This window comes from Osmerus eperlanus, chromosome 6 (genome assembly GCF_963692335.1).
Source record: "Osmerus eperlanus chromosome 6, fOsmEpe2.1, whole genome shotgun sequence".
NCBI lineage: Eukaryota > Metazoa > Chordata > Actinopteri > Osmeriformes > Osmeridae > Osmerus > Osmerus eperlanus.
Genome location: NC_085023.1, coordinates 12,331,414 through 12,351,462, shown reverse-complemented (window position 1 = coordinate 12,351,462; position 20,049 = coordinate 12,331,414). Strand labels below are relative to the sequence as shown.

General features: G+C 40.1%; 2 protein-coding genes across 3 annotated transcripts in view; one reads left to right on the top strand and one right to left on the bottom strand.

The window, feature by feature from the left end:
- pdzd8 (PDZ domain containing 8) overlaps positions 1-10,532 on the bottom strand; it is a 29,073-nt gene extending 18,541 nt beyond the window's left edge. Inside the window, exons 1-2 of the mRNA XM_062463519.1 lie at positions 9,487-10,532; positions 1,248-1,373 (exon numbers count right to left, since the gene is read on the bottom strand). Of these exons, the coding sequence (XP_062319503.1) occupies positions 1,248-1,373; positions 9,487-10,370 (1,010 nt within the window). The 5' untranslated portion in view covers positions 10,371-10,532. The remainder of the gene's footprint in view (positions 1-1,247; positions 1,374-9,486) is intronic.
- Positions 10,533-11,049: 517 nt separating this feature from the next.
- Positions 11,050-19,737, top strand: edaradd (EDAR-associated death domain). Of its 2 annotated transcripts, none has more exons than XM_062463543.1 (6): positions 11,050-11,156; positions 17,394-17,452; positions 18,083-18,125; positions 18,225-18,295; positions 18,616-18,664; positions 18,820-19,737. In XM_062463543.1, the coding sequence occupies exons 1-6, from the start codon at positions 11,051-11,053 to the stop codon at positions 19,203-19,205; spliced, it is 714 nt and encodes a 237-aa protein (XP_062319527.1). In that variant the 5' UTR covers position 11,050; the 3' UTR covers positions 19,206-19,737. The 2 variants fall into 2 exon arrangements, with proteins under 2 accessions (XP_062319527.1, XP_062319529.1); XM_062463545.1 differs by lacking the exon at positions 11,050-11,156 and adding an exon at positions 11,171-11,716.
- Positions 19,738-20,049: the final 312 nt, after the last annotated feature.

The following is a 20,049-nucleotide window of genomic DNA, read 5'->3' as shown; positions in this document are numbered from 1 at the left end:
ACTAAATAATTGACAGGATTTCTTGTGTATTTGCTAATTCATTATCTTGGACTGCTATGAGATAAAAGGATTTGCAGTGGTATCCGTTCATCAGGTAGTTAGTTATTAAATGTTTTGCTTTTTATTTTATTCCATCTAGTCCGAGATTTATATAATTGAACATTCATATCAATCATTAAGCCACATTACAATAGACCAACATTGTGACAATGCTTTAACAGGTGCAATACTTGTGTGTTTGACATATTGCTTGTACATCAGTAGTTAGGCTTGTTGTGGTCATTTTAATTTTATAGTATTTTGAGGCTTTCGAAACTTATGTTACTAAGTAAAACAGTGCTTTTGTATTGTTTGTACTAGCCCAACTAAAGGATTTTTAAGGCCGATATCAATACAAATATTTGGTGATTTAAAAATCAGATATTCTGATATATCGGCCGATATATATTTTTTTTAAATCCAGAATTGCGTAACAAAACATAAACAGATTCTAACACTCTGCCCGACTGGCTGGATCAGCTGGTTGTAGGGTTTGTGGCATTCTAAACACAAGTGTTGCCAACAGGGATGTTGTAGAGTGCCCTCTGGTGGATAAACTATGCAACGCCAACACCCATAACATGATTGACGGGTGTTTAGTCTGTTTTTTATTTTATTTTTATATTCATTTATCGGCCATTATAAATGCCGATATCGATAGTTTGGAAAATGCCTAATATCGGCCGATAATATCGGCCTGCCGATAAATCGGTCAGGCTCTAATTTGTACTATAAATGGGTTGCACAATACCATCGTGAGATACATACAGCGGCTGAAAGAAAGTGCCTCACTGAGGCTGTAGACAACCTCCACGTACTGCTGGGTGATTAATAATGATCCGTATTTCTGCCCTCAGTCCCAATAGGTCTGTTGTACTGCCTCACAGTCCGGTCTGGGGCTATATAGAGTTTTAACACATTATAGCTCACATTGTAGCTGAGTACACAAGGCTGTATTTTCTCTTTTGCTGTTACTGTAGGGCCAGAAGGTTTCAGATTCAACACAGTCTAGCCAGGGTCCACAGCTACAGCAGGTTAAGTATCTAGAATGCCAAGGGTTTTAACTGTAGATGTTGGATGCATACAATTGTCTTTCTTGTCAATATGGGGTAACCCTACAAGCGTGACTAGACAGTGGTCCAATGCAGTGATGGCTGGCCTATGTACAGTATGCATTGTGAATATCACACAGTACAGAGATCTCCTACCTGCTACATTCAATGAGGGATACTCTCAGTCGGCCCTCCACCAATTTGGTGTCCTGAACGGAGAAGTCCAAATCACAGGCTGACCCCAAAGGAGGCTGCACTTGGAACGGGAAGAAGGGCTTGTATCTGGAGACAGGGGGAGGGGAAATACAAAGAAGACAATTAAGAGAGAAATCCTGGAAAAAAAGCTGTGATTGAAATCATCTTTGCATATTTTATTACAAAAAGTCAGTTAGGTGAATAAAGTGGTGAGAAAAGCAGCAAAGGGAAGTCCACAAATATCTGCATTTTGTAAACAGGAAGATGACAACATGCGAGGTGACATCATAATCTGACCTGGAGTGAAGCTGGCACAGCTCCTAATAAATCTACTGTGAAGGACTTTTAATGGAAATAAATGTGTGATTTCCCTCAAATCAGTCATCCACACTATAACACTGCTTCAGCAAATAGATTCAGTGAATACGCAAACAGCTTCAAAACACTGCATTGCTGAGTTTTGCTTTTGTGCTGTTTGAGTTGAGAAGGTAAAGCCCTGTGGACATACAGTATGTGCTAACTTGCTAACGTCTATGTTTCAGATGAGGATTTGCTGTTAGCCTGCGGCTAGCCACTTAACAGAGACAGAGCCGGTTAGCATTCTATGCCCTGTCATCAAGTTCAGGACGGACTCAGGAGTGACCGAGGAACTAAGGCCATAGAGATAAGCCACCAACATAAACAGATGGTGCCATTGCCTCTGGCTACTAGCTACTTCATAACACTATCAAATATACTGTTATTGCCTTTCAATCCAAAATTAAGATGTTGAATCCTAAATTTAAGACAAAATCTGTTTTCGATTTAATCCAGTTGTTATCTATGGCCATAAGTCAGTATAACCTACTGCAGGATGACATTTTAGACATTAAGGTACTGTATCTGTACTGTATCTCAGGGCAGTTACATTCATGGCCCTCTGGGGCAAACATGAGAAGGAGGAGGATGATATACTGTGGAGAGATGGTGTAGTCTATGAGGGGATAAACACATAGGACAAAGTCCAGTAAATGAATGAAGTGCAAAGGTGAACAGTAAGACTTCAAAAGAAGAGAAAGGGCAGAGAAAGAGAGAATGATATACTAGGGATTGAGAAGACATATAAGGCGTAGAGGTGAGATGGATGGTAAATTGAGAACAGATAGAGCTGGACGGCTAGCAGGCTAGCTTCCAGCTCCAGTTGTTGGGGCAGAGAACAACAGGAAAAGCTGGAGGAAATACCTGCAGGTATCAGATTATATACCAGGCCCATGGGTGTTTCCTGTACTGCACACACATTCACATTATTAATAAACACACACACACAAACCATGGATGACCTCAATCCAGCATGATCCTGAAAGACACACCCTTGCACAGTGCTCCAGATATATGGTTCTCACAAACGCACTGCCCCACTATAAAAACATGCCCCCTATCCTTCTGATGATGCATTTTAGCCTGTAACACACCAAGCTGATTAAAGTGTCTGCCTACTCGTACTCACGTGTGTATCTCAATTCTAACACTTTGAAATAAGTCAGTAGACCTACAATAGAACCACTTTACTACCCTCAAGTTCAAGCAGAGTCAATGTCTACTGACTGAAAAGCACATTCCAACCCAGAGTCTAGGCAATGACTTAGCAGTCATAGTACTTGCTCCCGTGACTAAGACTTCCTCTATTGGGTGTGGTTAGGGGCTAAAAGCAGAACCATGGCCTGCTAACAGTTGATGTCTAATTGGTGGGCCTCTTTGTAATTATGGACAAGTTGTTGGAGTATGTGAGCATGTGTCCTCTAGAAATGACTATTTCAGGAAGCTAATGCCATTTTTTGTGGTAGTTCTAACAGTAATGTATAATAGGTTTGGTTGTAAATAGGTACAGCACTTGTTCTTCAGCTAGATGAACCACTAAGGACGTAATTTACATCTCAGTAATTTGTCACAGACATTTTCTCATGTTCACTTCATGAGTCAGTGTGAGCAGAGGTCACAATTTAACCGCAAATCATACTGGTTGAAAATCTCAACCTTCTGTTGTCCACACAACACAGTTTTGATGTGTTAAGTCTGTACCCTACAGGTTCACCATGTGCTACACACAAACAGAACCATTAATCAACTGGGGTTCTGAATAAGCCTCTGTACCACACCACTCTCGGGGTCTGAGGTTCCTTTAGGGCTCCTTAGTTGTTGGTTCTCCTAGGGAGAAAATAGAACTCAATAGAGTGTGTGTGTGTGTGTGTGTGTGTGTGCGTGCGCACTTGTGTGTCAAGAGGGACAAAGACAGACATTCTCTAAGATTTGGCTGCTAACTGGCTAGGCCTAACTCTGGGCAGTTTCTCCTCAGACCCAAGGACATGCTAGCTAACCCCAGAAAACTAGACTTGACAAGTTCGACAACACTGCTAATGATGGCAAAAAGCTAAAAAGTCCACAAATGAAATGTTTTAAGACTTAACATACCCAATTTTTAATCCGCAGTCAGTGTGACGTTTTGCCCCATGCAGCCTTGAAACTAGTTCTTTTAATCTCACAAAGGGAAAAATGCCCAGCCTACATTCCTTTGTCGAATTTAGTACAAGGAATTTACCAAATGTAATGGGACAGTGGTGCCCTATAACAAAGTAATCTTCATTTGAAAACAAACTTGCATTTTGTCTCACTGCTAAGTAGCCTACAGGCCAGCAGACAAGGGCCCTATCACATTCCACAGACAGCGTTAGTCAGGTTGAGCATTAAATGCTACCCCTTGGTCTAGTCTATACCTGTTTTCTGAATTGAGTATTTTTTAAATAATTATCCATTAGCACATTACAACGGACTTTGTTGGCTGGTAGGACTCCAGAGGCAGCTGATGTGTACCGGCAGGCCAAGCGGAATGCGGCTTTGGTGGTCACGGAGGCAAAAACCCGGGCGTGAGAGGAGTTCGGCGAGGCCATGGAGAATGACTTCCGAACGGCTTCGAAAAGGTTCTGGACCACCATCCGGCGACTCAGGAGGGGGAAGCAGTGCACTGTCAATGCTGTATATGGTGGGGATGGTGCGCTGCTGACCTCGATGGGGGACGTCCTGGATCGGTGGAAGGAATACTTTGAAGACCTCCTTAATCCCACCAACACGTGTTCCGACGTGGAGGCAGAGCCTGGGGACATTGGGGGGGGCCCTTCTATCTCTGGGGCTGAGGTCGCCGAGGTGGTTGAAAAGCTCTGCGGTGGCAGGGCCCCTGGGGTGGATGAGGTCCGCCCTGAGTTCCTTAAGGCTCTGGATGTTGTAGGGCTGTCTTGGTTGACACGACTCTGCAACATCGCGTGGACATCAGGGACAGTGCCTCTGGACTGGCAGACCGGGGTGGTGGTTCCCCTCTTTAAAAAGGGGGGCCGGAGGGTGTGCTCCAACTTTAGGGGGATCACACTCCTCAGCCTCCCTGGGAAAGTCTATTCAGGGGTTCTGGAGAGGAGGGTCCGACGGATTGTCGAACCTCGGATTCAGGAGGAGCAATGTGGTTTTCGTCCTGGCCGTGGAACTGTGGACCAGCTCTATACCCTCGGCAGGGTTCTGTAGGGTGCATGGGAGTTCGCCCAACCAGTCTACACGTTTTGTGGATTTTGAAAAGGCGTTCGACCGTGTCCCTCGGGGACTCATGTGGGGGGTGCTCTGGGAGTACGGGGTACCGGACTCCCTGATCGGGGCTGTTCGGTCCCTGTACGAACGGTGTCAGAGTTTGGTCCGCTTTGCCGGTAGTAAGTCGAACTTATTCCCGGTGAGGGTTGGACTCCGCCAGGGCTGCCCTTTGTCACCGATTCTGTTCATAACTTATATTGACAGAATTTTTAGGTGCAGCCAGGGCGTTGAGGGGGTCAGGTTTGGTGACCTCAGGATCGGGTCGCTGCTTTTTGCAGATGATGTGGTCCTGTTGGCTTCATCGGGCCGTGACCTTCAGCTTTCACTGGAGCGGTTCGCAACCAAATGCGAAGCGGCTGGGATGGGAATCAGCACCTCCAAATCTAAGGCCATGGTTATCGACATCTCCTGACTCAAACAAACGGTCTGCACTTCAAAAAGCTCTCTTTAAGAAAAGTCCAAAGGATTTAGGAACAATATTCTGGACCGGACATTCCTTTTAGATGGGAAACCTGACTCTTTAATCAGATTAGTGCTTTTCTCTGTCTATGAAAAGGGCTAGCGCACACTAAGGACAGAGGAGTGTGATGGACTGGGCTGCAATAGGTTTTATATTAACTGGATATCGAGCTGGGCTGAAATAACAGAAAGAAATGTCTCCGTTCATTCATGGCTGTGTGAAACTGGAAATTGGAAAAGGACAGGGTGAAGTTTAGTATTCTGAACATGTCACGTCCTGGACCTGCCACACACTCCCAAATTCAGAGTGGAAGAGCCAGACAGAATGCAGTGATCTAATGCAGTATAAAGGGAGGATACATAAAGATGACCACATTGCATTAGAAACACAATCCTTCTATGGAACAAGCCTACATAAATTCACAGAAGAACTGACTGATCCAGAAAAACCTTGAAAAGGAAAAATCCATCAGTGCTTGTTTAACATTCCAAGATCCCCAAATCCTTAAAAGTCAAGACAACTCAATTAAGCCTAGTCTATCATTCTTGCCAAGTAATGTGATTTTGACCAAGGTTGTACAATAGAGATCTGCAAACTCATGGCTTAATCGCCCTGCAGGAATGGATCCAGATTAGCATCTATTTTAGGGGACGGTCTCAAACGTGCAGACTGATGTTCCAGGATATAATCCGATCATGGCCACATGTGGCAGGAGGAGTTGCTAGAAGACTAAAAAAGTATCTAACAGTGTGTTACAATTTGAACTGTAGCACTGAAACACATTGTATTCATGCAAAACTCACAACAATAATGTTAAAATAGTATTGTTACTGTAACTGTTCAGTTGTGACAGATGTAAAGTGATACACAACTAAATATCTCTTGCAATAACTATACGATCTATTTTTTCCCTGCTCTGGTACTCCTTAGCTGAACGGTTTTAGGTTTAAGGTGAGGATTTAAGAGATCCGAATTAAAAAAGTATAACCTCATGTCAAAAGCATGCGACAGCCATCTGTTTGAGATGCCCAGAACTAGCCTTTGTACTCCGTCTTCTGGCACCAAATGGATGGTGTTCTGCTAAAGTATTAGTTTCCAATTACTATTCCAAACCCCTGCCTTTGAACCTATCATCGCCATTTCCTTTTCTCTCTGGGATTCAAATGAACTGATCAAAACAACAATGGCCGGGTTTCCCAGATTCGTTAAGAAGCTCTTAACGCTAACAGCTTCTTAACGAATCTGGGAAACCCGGCCAATAATTGTCCAATCGATGCAAGAGTCCTCTCTTGGTGTCTGCAGTGGTGCTAAAAAAAAATTGATTAAGGAGCCTACTAACAGATCTCTGACTGTACTTTGTAATGTATACATGTGCCCAGGCTCCTCCCCAACTGCCCCCTGCAGATGAAGTCAAAGAGCCCAAGGAGAGGGACGAGTGGAGGGATAACAGATGTCCACAGAGCAATTATGTAACATACAACACAGCTGACCGAGGATAAGGGTGCATGTGTGTGTGAGTGTGTGTGTGTGTGAGAGAGATAGCAAGAGAGAGAGAGAGAGAGAGAGAGAGAGAGAGAGAGAGAGAGAGAGAGAGAGAGAGAGAGAGAGAGAGAGAGAGAGAGAGAGAGAGAGAGAGAGAGAGAGAGAGAGAGAGAGAGAGAGAGAGAGAGAGAGAGAGAGAGAGAGAGAGAGAGAGAGAGAGAGAGAGAGAGAGAGAGAGAGAGAGAGAGAGAGAGATGCTGTAATGCCTCTAACCCTGCCATGAGGATTGCCGCATTACTGATGGTCCAGGAAGTCTCAAATGAAAAATGATTTCATATTTTCCCACAATAAACAGCCAAAGCTTACAGTGGAAGGAATACAGTGAAACTTGGCCAGCATCTGCAATCATAGAACCATCCCTATGCTAGGTTTACAGTTGCTGTAGATCTACAAATCAAAGTATCAATCAATCAGTCAAAGATTGTATGTATCCCCCACCCTTAACGCAAAAAACTATGCCAAACTTCATGTCAAAGATAAGCAAGTAGGGCCCCTTTTAGTAAGCCATAATCGAGGAACTGCTCAACCAAAACAAAACTTTATTGTTTCTTTGCTGCAGCATCACTTTCCCAAAATATAGAGGTTACCAAGTAATAGGCCTACTTAGCCCACCATGCTCTATTCAGGTGGCAGTGACACGTTGTCAGCAGATGCCATGATCAGACCATGCCAGATTGTGAGTGTATCATTATCATAACCCAAACAAATTCTAAGAATGATAAGAATGTTGTCCTACCAGGTAAAAAAAAGCTACAGTTTAACAGGCAGCATACGTGACATGAAGCAGGCTGTAGAGTATCCTCCTTTTTAGTATGCTAGTAGTGTATCCCACTTTTTAGTGGAGTATCCTAGTAGAGTATTTGCTTTTGATCGGACTCAACATGAGTGTGCTGTAATGTCTGGATTATGTCCAGAACCCCCTGCTCCCTCCAGAGTCCAACCATCTGTGCCATTCAGCAAATCCCACCATCCACTGCTCCATCCTTAAAGGCTGTTTCTCATTACATCATCACACTCACCCCGCTCACTCGTTCAGCATCCTAATCACGGGCAATCCTCTCACTCTCTTTCTCTCACACACACCTGAGTAACAGACAAACACAAATGCAGGCATGCACAGTATTAAGATTCCCAGACAGGTGCACTACAGTTTGGTCCTACTCGTGAATTGTGTACTTTGTCTTTAATGAAAAATTATATCTGTCATTAAAGACAACTGAGGGACATGTTGAAAGAATTTTGGTTTTATGAACAGCCAGATCATTGTCTCTTTTAAACAGCCCACAAAGAATATCATGTTGAACTACTTGTGAGCAATTAAAGAGTTTAGCATAATTAATTTGAGGGAAAACTGTGCATCTTTTTATAGACAATTACCTGACAAATATTGCAGACAATTACACATGCTGTACATTTTGTCAAAAGTGCATAGCCTAACTGCAATGTAGTATACTCATTTTGAAATCCACTACAACTAACAACTCACTAGACTATACGGATTATTTGACAATTCCTCTATATTTCTTAGGATTGTTTAAGGACAACGAGAAAGTAAATTACATTTTTAAGTTAACCTGCAACTTTCCCCTCACTCCCATCTAAGTTATGTGACCCTTCCAAATGTAGCACAAACAAGCTAGCTGGATGGGTCAGTGTCATGTAATTTGGGGCTAGAATGCTGAGCTCGGAAAATGCTGTCACAGCAGTCGTGACAAGCTGACAGTGTCAATAAGCACTTCAGTGCGGGTCAAACCTTTTTCACATCTTGTAAGTGATACGGGCTACCCTTTTAAATAGCTCACTTGATAAAATAGCTTTGAATCTTGGAGAAGAGAGCTCAGGAGTCTCAGGAAATGGAAAGGTTGAATAGTTGTTCAATTAGGATGCATTATATTAGTATTTCACATGGGCCTACATTGTTGCAAAACTCTGGAAAATATAGTCCACAAATGATACGTCTAATTTATTAATTATAAATAGTAGGCTAATTGACATTAAACATATAGGCCTAAAGTATTAAGAAAGGCAAAAGCAGAGAGATGAAAGGAAATGTAAGAAAGAACATTCTTAAGTTGCCTTTAATGCAACCCTAGTGAAGGGGAAGGGAAGACTTTCTCTTTTCAGTTGTTGCATTTGGTAGTGCCAGTTTCACACCCAATTGTGGTCTATTCAGCAGTGACAAGTCACCCCTCTTTCTGCTCTGCCTATCACACCAGGCTATGTGAGGCACCACACTGGCTTTCTTTGACACTGGTAAAATCCTGTGCTCTGACCTCAATCTAGACTCATATCCTGCAGATCCAGAATTATTAGTACATTAGTACTCACTGAGGATGTAGGCCTACAAGTACTATTCGAACATCACATAAGAGATTTGCAAGCAGGTATAACCTAGAGCTTTGAATATGGACTATTTAAATTGACAGGCCTCCCCAATCCAAACCAGCCCTCCCTGTATCATCTAAAAATGGCAGTGGAGTACGTCAAAATGCAGTCGTCAATGTCCAGACAAACAGGACTTTCCATAATTGATGTCCAACATTATGTTAAATAACACACACCCAAGGATCATTTGAACTCTAATAAAGTTACCTGATCTTGTAATTTGGCAAGGTGTGTTTCTTTTTGATGATTCGTTTCAACTGGTTGACAATAATTGACGTGAGCTGGGGCAACGGCCTTCCTTCGAACTGAGACTTCACCTCGAAGTCTATCAGTGGGTCCTCAAGAAATGAAAAGGACCAGTGCGAAAAAGGCATGCGAGTAAACTGCAGCTTCAGCCTTCCAACTACACGAGTCATCTTGACGAACAGGTACGCAGATTTTCCAAAAACGAGCTCTACATCAATTGCCAAATGGAAACCTCCATTGTATTCAAGGTCCACCTCGAAATTGAGTTCCTCTGGCATACCATCCTCGTTTAAATTCACCGGCTTCATAAGTTTGGCCGTTTTAAAGACAGGCAAAGAATTACCTAGGGAAATGTCCCTTAAACTGAGTCCCTCCAACAGTCGACCTGCTGTCTTGGTCTGTAATAGCTCCTCGAACTCCACTTTAATCTTTTTGGTCAACCAGTGCCTAACAACTGGGGTGTCACGGAGCTCCCTGAATAGAAACAAAAAGATTGCATTTAGAAAATTGCACGTCTCCGGTTTGGAGGTGTGGATGAGCTCGCTTTGACAAGGCGGTGGCGATTGTTGTTTAGGGCTACTGCTGGTGACAGTCGCTTCCTGTTGCCTTGGAGAGATGGCCTCTTGCTGTTTGGATGAAGTAGGTAGTGTGTTTTCTTGATGTTGCTGGCCTGGTTCTGCATGTTGATTATTGAAGTAATCCTTCAATATGGGATCAGGCACTGTTTTGACATATTGCACTGTCCTGGCTACAGGCTCCGGGCTTCTTCGGTAAATAAGCAAGAACTGTAATATCAATGTAATGAGTGCTCCAGACAACGCGGAAATCAATATCAAGTAAATCATTTCGAGCAAGTGCTCTGTCGCCGCTTTAGCGTTAAAACGTTTTCATATTCAAATGTTTAACCGTATTAACAAAGCAAGTTCCACCTGGACGCTCACAAAGCTGCCATATCATCTGCCTCTTTCCTGGGGTTGTAGCTCCTCAGCTGATTGGGCGAACGTGCTACGTAGTTGTACGTAATGACGGAGTTTACCCATCGGTTTAGCCGAGTGCAGCCTTTAGGAAAGGCAAAGGATAAAAAATAAGCTGGCAAAAGGTCTACGTGATGCATGCAAATACTCAACGTCACTAATCAGTTTTACGCATTGATTCGTGTTGTTAATAATGCACAAATTGGATATTTCAATTCCCACTGTATAAATTATAATACGCTTTGATTTACTTGTAGTCAGAATAGCCTACGTTTCCCTCCAATCCCCTTAAAACTTTATGGCGTAGCCCACAGTGCTCTGTTAAACAGTGTCTGATCCGCATTGAAGGATTACTTCAAAAACCAACATGCCGATAATATGTTCTTTATTTTGAACAAACTTTGAAAGGTTTTGCCCACATTAATAGCCTAAACATTAGGCCTAGCTAAGTATCCAAGTGTAATACTGAAAAATTGCTGGCCTCCCTTGACTCGAATTGTGATGCGTCTGTTTCTCAACCGAGGATACAGCAGGTGGCAGCAAACTGTCACATGAGGTCTGCAAATGGGACGTTTCCACTTGGCTGTGAAATGACTCATGGAGCCTACCTATTATTGATAGAAAAAAGTAAAGGTCACGTTGGAAATAGCACTGCATGTAGGCAAATATCGATAATAAAGGCCAACAGCACATAGCCCTCTGTGGTCTTGGCAGTTGAGTTAGTGCCCGAAGTGCACATGATCGTCCGGGTTCTCGTCTAATCTATTGGTAGCCAACAATTATAGGCTATTCACAATTACATAAGGTTCGTCGGTTTACTAAAATGTTGTAGCCCTACTTATTTGTTTATTGGCGTGGCATTTGAATAAGCCCACGTACTAGTAAGACAGACCAAGGACGTTAGAATACTGTAAGGAGAGGTACAGACAAGCGGACCTGGACTTGTCTAACCTGCGGCTTCGTTTTAACCACAGGGAGGGAAGTTCTCAGAAACCGAACTTAAAACTTTTTCCTTTGCTAACAGATCATTTGCATAACTTCCGCTTCTCAACACAGGCACAGGTAGACCAGTCTACTCTGGTGTGGCAGTGGCAACATCTCTACGCAAAACAGTTTATTCCTTATTATTTTTCATATTAGCTTAACTGACTGTTCTCATATGTGTGACTCTATTGGTGTAAAGATGACCAGCTTGAAGGCGTTTCAGGAGACATTTGGTAAGTTGGAGAAATTAATAACAAAGGCTACCCTTGCTTGGGTATGCCATCTTTCTTTATGATCCGATTTACTCATCCTGTGAATTAAGTTGGCTATTGTGGTCTTAAGGCCAAACACAAAGGCTATATTGTGCAATTTGTCTGAAGGAAATGTTTTGATATAATTATTATTTGGAAAGTAATTTTACCCATAATGTCCTATAGCCTAAATGGACCATTTATTTGAGAATGTTGAAAGACTCCAAATCACACGTAATTCTAGAACAGTGTCCAAAAAAGAGACTCATCAAGAGATGTTCATGTACAGTCGTAGTGGAGCAGAACTGGTCCATCGTCATTGTCATAGCCTACAGATGTAGGATTAAATTAGAGTAAGTTAACTTCCTTAGGCGTTTACAGTGTCCGGATTGCAGTTATATGTGTTCTAGGCTACTGGTGAAGGGTACCAATGGCCATTATACTTATAAACTTTTTTTTCCTTTTCAACTCTTAGTTCAAATTGTGAAAAATTAGTTGTAAGCCTAAATAACTTGTTTTTGTTGATGAAAGTGCATCCAGTGTTGTGGCTTTTAACTAACTGTAGTTAAAGTTATAGTTTATTACTAACTAAAGTAACTATAGTTGGATGTTTTCATTTCAACTCACTTAAACAGTCTCTATCCTAGTTTCAGACTTAGAGTACATTCTATCAGACAAATAGCAACTGGGTATTGCATGTGTCTCACTAGATTGATAACACACTTTTAGAAAATGTACACTAATTCCCTTAAATACCTGTGCACTCTTTCTCTGCACCCCCCCCCCCCCACACACACACACACACACACACACAAACACACACACACACACCTAACACAAACTATCATGCAAAGACATGACAATGTACATCTTTGCTTTAGCAGTGGGTATTCAATGGATTGAGTCAAGTATTAGCATGCCATTCAGCTCAAACCATGTGTGGAAAAAAGCATGTTTAGTTGCTGCACACCAAATGCACACGGTCTGATGAATGGCTTTGAAACTCTAGTCATCCTTTCATACAGGGTATGGGTGGTCAGAAAGGAGAAAATCTAGGTTCATCTGTGTGGAAATGCGGCCCTGAGCAATATATTATGATGTGGTTTCTATTTCATCTCTTTCTATTTCATCCAGAACGAGCAGGTACATGCCCCTACATTCCCTCTGAGACAGAAACAATGCACAACAGGCTCTGCTTTAGTTGATTATATGTGACTCCGACAAACTGAGATATGCTTGTGCCTGATACTATACAGTGTGTTCTGTGAGTCTGAGAATTTACCAATGAGTGGTGCAAGATGGAATGATATCAATAAATGTTCCCCAAGTCTACAAACAAAAACATTGGGCTATGCCATGCAAGAATATTTCTAGAGGACAGTGGTACATTTTTGTAGTTTCCACTGTTGTTGTTTGCACAAAAATGAATTTATTGTATTCCCATCTTGTGCTGTTATAAGGTTTTATGTAAGTAACCTGTACAGTGGTGTTACAGTTATTACCATAGTCTTTTCCACTAAGGAAAGCAAAAGCTACATTCTCAGTATCTATGTAGTTTGTGACACAGTGAAGAAAAAAACCATAAAATAGTTGTATGTACACCACACCACACTACAGTGTGTCTTGTAGATAATGTTTACAGTTTAAATACACAAATACAGTAGTAGTTGTAGTAGTTTATTTTGAACATGTAAAAAAATATATAAAATAAAAAAATATATATACAGACATGCATACATATATAAAATTACAATTATAATGACAGCTTAATAAGGTCATGTACTTCTCAGCATAGTAATTCAAATTAGAAATTCCCATGTTCAAAAAGGAGTAGTAAGAAGTTCATAACAAACTTTTCAAGTCCTACCCCTTTTCTCTATCTTAACACAAATACAGTGAGACATTATTCTTTTTTTATCTCTTCCATCCCCTCAAAACAACGTCATGATACTTCCAATCTTGTGGCAGTTCTAGAAATACACTTTGAGTCATAATTGACAGGATAGATGACAGGAACCTTGAAAACCTTGAGTATATGAGACGCTTTCAAATATTTTAGGGAAATGCTCATATATGTTAAGGTGAGATTAGTATTCTCACCAACGGTCAACTTTTGAAATGACATCATATTGACTTCAAGTCTTTTTTAGGCAAATGTGTTGTCACTTCATCAGTCCATTCCTACACAACAGTCACAATGCAAACATACCTTACTGAAGAATATCAGAAAGCAACTAGCCTATTGTACAATGTTGTGGGTTTAGCCCGGAAGCCTGTTTCTGGACTGGACTTGCTACAGTAATATGGCAGTTACCATCTTGGTTTCATTTATTGCATTTTCTTATCCAAGCTTCACATACAAGTTGAAATAAGGTGTTAACGTCATGGAGTGTAACTGAAGAAAGGTCAGAGCTGACGCTTTATTTAGAGCCCTCTAGTCTCACACAATGGCTTCACAGTGACGTTGACTGATAGAGACCCATGTGGCCTTGCACAGTTATTTTCTAGTCCTCAAAGCGGTGCTTTGTGCTTCTCTCAACTAATCAATGTGTGGTTCTTGACATATGTTTAATCAGTTCTAGGCGACTCTCAAAATGTAGGTTAACACTGTCTTAAATAACATAAAGCAACACACCAAACTATGGAGGTGCATTTGTGTCTTTTTGATGAGAGCAAAACCTTTTTCTTTTTGATCAAAAAAGTTTTGGTTTCTTCCTGAAACAAAAACGTTGGTTTGTTTCTGAAACAAAAACCGAGGCTTCAAAATAACCAATGTACCAATACTGTTAAGCCTTTCTTTTGGTTAGTTTGAGAATAACTAACCAAAAGTAATGTGATTTACCACTCTGCAATGATAGTACTGCAAGCAAATGGGGACAGTCTTGCCCAAATGGAGTGTGGATGATAGCATTTTTCAAAATATAGGTAACACTTTATAATAAGTCAACGCTTTTTGGCATTTACAAAGTGTTAACTAATAGTTAGTTAATCCTTTATAAAACATTTTGAAACATTAACAATACATTATTAAATAGTTAATAAGCTTATTATTAAACACTATGTTGATCATTAATAAACACTGTTAACAATTATGGATTTTATTCATAATACAATTCATAAGGTGTTTAATAACTGCATTATCATACTTTATAGACAGCTTGTTAATATAGTTGCAAACCAGTAGTTTAAAAGGTGTTAATGGTACATGAGCTGGTATAGAAAACATTAGCAAATGGTGAACAAACCATTTACATTACCTTTATAAAGCATGAGTAAATAACTAACAACTAAAAACAATAATTTACTTAGGTCTTTAATTAATGTATGCCAAGTCGAATACATGATGTACACTAGGCTATGCTTTGCAGATATCTTAACAACTATTTTATAAAGACTTACTAATGATGCAACTTCTGATTAGTAATGCAAGTTATAAAGCATTTACTAACTGTTAGTTAAGGCTTTTGCGTGACCTAATCTAAAGTGTGAACTATCTATGCCTTATTAAGTATTTATAGACTATATAGATTGTGTTTTTGTTTTTTAGAAGAAATAGCTGTTAATTTATTTACCTGGGTAATAAAATAGTATTTTATTTCCATTAAGAAGCAATACACTAGAATTGGTATAAAAGTTGGTTACCCAAGGCTGTATTTTATTTTCCAAAAATGGCTGTAATAAACTGCAAATGTTTAGCTACTCCTTGACAGGTCTGCAAACGCCTTTGAAAGCAGAGATTTGTTAAAACGTTACAAACAAATCGTTTTAACAAATTGAGGCGACAAAGCGTTTGCTGACCTGTCGAAGAGTAAACATTTGGTTTCTTATATACTACAACAATATGTGGGAAGATTCCAAATCAAACATGGCGAATCTGGAGCAGACGCCATCTTCTCAGAGCAATCAGCTGCACTTGTACTGGTGACGTCACTACATCTCCAAGGCAACATATCAACAACTCTTTTGAGAACGTCTTCTGGACCAATAAGAACAGCATATTGGTTCAATTGCGACAACATTACAAGCGTTCTGATTGGCTAATGGGTAGTCATGCTAGCCGCGTATTCATGGTCTATATATATCTATGGCGTATTGACCTCATCTGCGGTCTGATACGTATTCATATTGCCCTCCGCTGATGTCATCTTCAAAATGAAGATCGAGGAGTTTTACTATCCAGATGACAATGAAGACATCAGACATCATAGGAAATTCTTAACTTTCTGAAAGAGCAGAAAAGTGTGAACACAGAGAGATAAACGACAAGCGCTAGGCAGATTGCTAGGTTTGGTTGCTCATATTTCAGATTGGTTGCTAGGTGCTAACACCTGAAATACACCGTGAGAAGACTTGAGTAGAGCTGAACAAAACGACATGTTTTAGTTAAATGGAAAGAGCTAAAAATGGCATATAATAAACAACTTACTAACCCCGACCGTTCGGTCATGCCGGGAAATAGCTATCAAACTGAGGTTTTAACGTATCGACCGCTGTCACTCTCGGTTACTGTAGGAGGGGATCCCTCCAACCGTCTCTGGAGGAGGGGATCCCTCTCTGAATTGCTCCTCCCAAGGTTTCTTCCATTTTTTTTCTCCTGTTGAGAGTTTTTTGGGAGTTTTTCCTTGTCTTCCTTGAGGGTTTAGGTTGGTTGAGGGGCAGTTCTATGGGCATATGTGAAGCCCTCTGTGACATGCTTGCTTGTAAAAAGGGCTATACAAATAAATTTGATTTGATTTGATTTACTGTAGAGCTAAGTAGTAAGTACTAGTAAGACACATGCCTGTTGTTACTTCAATAAAATAGTAATTTTGAGTATCACATTGTGTTGTGTCTGTTTCCTTTTGAGAAACGTATGTTCAGCCTTTGTGAATGTGAGGTTCGAGAATGGAAAAGAATACCTTAATAAATAACTTATAAATGTTTAATAAGGCATAGATAGTTGACACTTTAGATTAGGTCACGCAAAAGCCTTAACTAACAGTTAGTAAATGATTTATAACTTGCATTACTAATCAGAAGTTGCATCATTAGGTCTTTATAAAATAGTTGTTAAGATATCTGCTAAGTATTAGTGTACATAATGTATTCCACTTGGCGAACTTTAATTAAAGACATAAGTTAATATGTTGTTAGTGATTTACTCATGCTTTGTAAAGGTAATGTAAATGGTTTGTTCACCATTTGCTAATGCTTTCTATACCAGCTCATGTACCGCTAACACCTTTTAAACTACTGGTTTGCAACTATATTAACAAGCTGTCTTTAAAGTATGATAATGCAGTTATCAAACACCTTATATTGTATTATGAATAAAATCCATAATATTTAACAGTGTTTATTAATGATCAACATAGTGTTTAATATAAACTTATTAACTATTTAATAATGTATTGTTAATGTTTCAAAATGTTTTATAAAGGATTAATTAACTATTGGTTAACACTTTGTAAATGCCAAAAAGCGTTGACTTATTATAAAGTGTTACCAAAAATTTTTTTTTTTACTCTGAAGCTTTGTTTTGGTTTCAGAACAATTATTTTGAATTGAAAATAAAAAGCTTTTTCTCTCAACAAGACACAAATGTACCTCCATACCAAACTGTATGCATTAAGGTTGTCAGCATTGTAACAGAGGTGTTATGTCTGCTTGGTCTTCACAGATAGAATATCTGTAGAACCAGTGGAGGACACTGATACTAGCAGTTTTATGCCAGAAATGGTAAGTTTTAAATTGTTCAGAACGTATAGTAGAGCAGTTACAAGTTAACTTTCTGCCTTGTATCAAGTCGAGCATTCGTAAGTTGAATGCAGTTCCTCGGAAAGGGTATATGAAGCCATTGAAACATTGCTGTAGTAAGCTTGATGTACTGTGTTTCATAGGACCAGGGATTTATTAACCCTTGTGTTATCTTCGGGTCATTCTGACCCATCAGTCATTGTGACCCACCGTCGTATTGCGACAAATTTACCGCATACAAAGACAAAGTGAAGCATTTTCTTTTAACAGCTAGGCTGTCTCAGACCCCCCACATTGCAAAGGTTAAAAGAAAATTATTTTAATTTGTTTTTGTATTGGGTAAAATTGGGTAAACACAACGATGGTTCGTTATGAACCTTTGGGTCATGTGACCCGAAGGCAGCACGAGGGTTAAGAAACAAGTTGGAGCAAGCATCCTTTGTGGCTGAAAACTGTGTAATTTTCCTTCACAGTTACTTAATATTTTGGAATGCTCTTTTTCTTTTATTGACATTTCCCTACACAGATTGAATAGTGTATTAACAACAATGAATAGTTATCACATCATTTTTCTCCCATTCTCCTGTTTTCTGATTCTATTTTCTTTTTCAGTCCCTAAAGTCCAACTATCCAGTTCAGGTTACAGAACCTAAAGGTAGAGTATCCGAATGTCTGTAACATACAGTCACACAATGTGCTTATCTTTACATTGTGATGGGGGGCATTCCCTCATACAGTTAACTGTTTCCTCCAGATACTGTGACACTGCAGCTAAGTTCCATGCCTCCTGGATACCTTATACCTCATTCAGACAGAATAAGACAGGTAAAATAGGCCTCTTCAAATATTTTTTTAAAGATCAATGTTAAGAATGTGGACACCTGACCATCACAGGGGGGTTGCCCCCCCACTGAGTCCATATACTGACAGGTGTCCACATACTATTTGACATATACAGAAGTGTACATTTCAAACAATTTAAGAACAAATTGTGTCAGTATTCAATATTGAAATGACAGTATTGTTAATTATGATTATTGGTTCCTGCTGGTAAAGTAAGTTGTGTGAATAAGGTGGTTTATAAATCTTGACCAGGAATTACAATTCTACACTTATTTGTTGACCATCCCTCCCACCTATTGCAGCCAGAGGAAGATGGACTAGATTGTATCTGCACAGGGTCAATTTCACCAGGTAAATCAATCAAGATAAAAAGTAAAATACAGGGTCGAGGACTACTCACTGACATGTCTAAAATATTTATAGATTGTTGTCAAACCATTAATGTACTCATGAGCAAACACATTATGTCTGAGTGACTATAAATTGGTTTTCCCTCTGCTTTACAGACTTCTCTAAAGAACCACAGTTCCTGAACCCCTGTGACAAGTGCTGTTACTCAGTCCCACCACCCAAGATAAGTGACCTGATGAACGACAAAGACTTGCTGGATCTACTCCGTCTGAAACTGGACCCCAACCACTGCACTGTCAAGAACTGGAAGAACTTTGCCAGTCGCTGGGGTATGAGCTATGATGAACTGACCATGCTGGAGCACCGGACCCAGGGATCTATGTGCCACAGCCCTACACAGGAGTTTCTGCTACGCTACAACCAGAAGACAGTCACGGAACTCACCGACCTTTGCCGTCACTACCAGCGCATTGATGTGCTGCAGCTTCTTCAGCGCTGGATGAAGAATGACTGGCCTTCACGCTGGCAACAGGCTCATTAAAGCTATTTGCCCCTCCCCGCCTACTCCCTGCTTCCAGCATAAATTCAGATTGTGTTGAAACCAAATCATCTTACAGCTATGTTTCCTGTCAGAATTGGAGTTGGTAAGATCACATCCAAGTCTGAGAACAGGCAGACTTTTTTTCTTTCATTTTGCTCTTCACTTTATTGAATAGGAAATAACAAAGGGACATAGATCTGTTGTGGTCAGAGATTTGTATAGCAATCAGTGATTAGCAGAAATAGGGTAGGGTTGACTCCTGCGGAGTTTATTGAAAAGGTAGGAAACTATAGTAAGTGAAATGTATTGACATTGTGCTCATATCTGTTCTCATGGTCTCAATCAACCGGTCTAATTTTCTTTTTTTTTGTAGCAATATTAGGAATATAACTTGTGTTCCTGACATGGCAAGCTGGGAAAAACATCATTTCCAGTGATATTTTGGGTTTGGTCATGAGTTAATTGTTTGCTTTAGGTGATTTTCTATTTTTCTCCATTTAGTTTATTAAATCAGAGATGATGTAGTGTTGCATATCATGAAAATTATATTCTTATTTTAAGTGTTTTGTTTCTTTTGGGGATTTTTTCAAGTACAATAGATCCAGTCAATTAACTTTTGGAAAGAAAATCAACATTTCTGTTTCTTTAGATACCATATGAAAAGTTGACGGTCTAATTTTGCTCTAATAGTATCATATAAAATATCGCAAATTACCGCTTTGTATTGATAGTACATAATACATGTTCAGTTTTAGCATTGTATTCTTTTATTTATGAATACTCAATATGGCTATCTATAGGAAAGCAGCACTGGTACAAAATATAGTCTTGTGTTAGAAATATG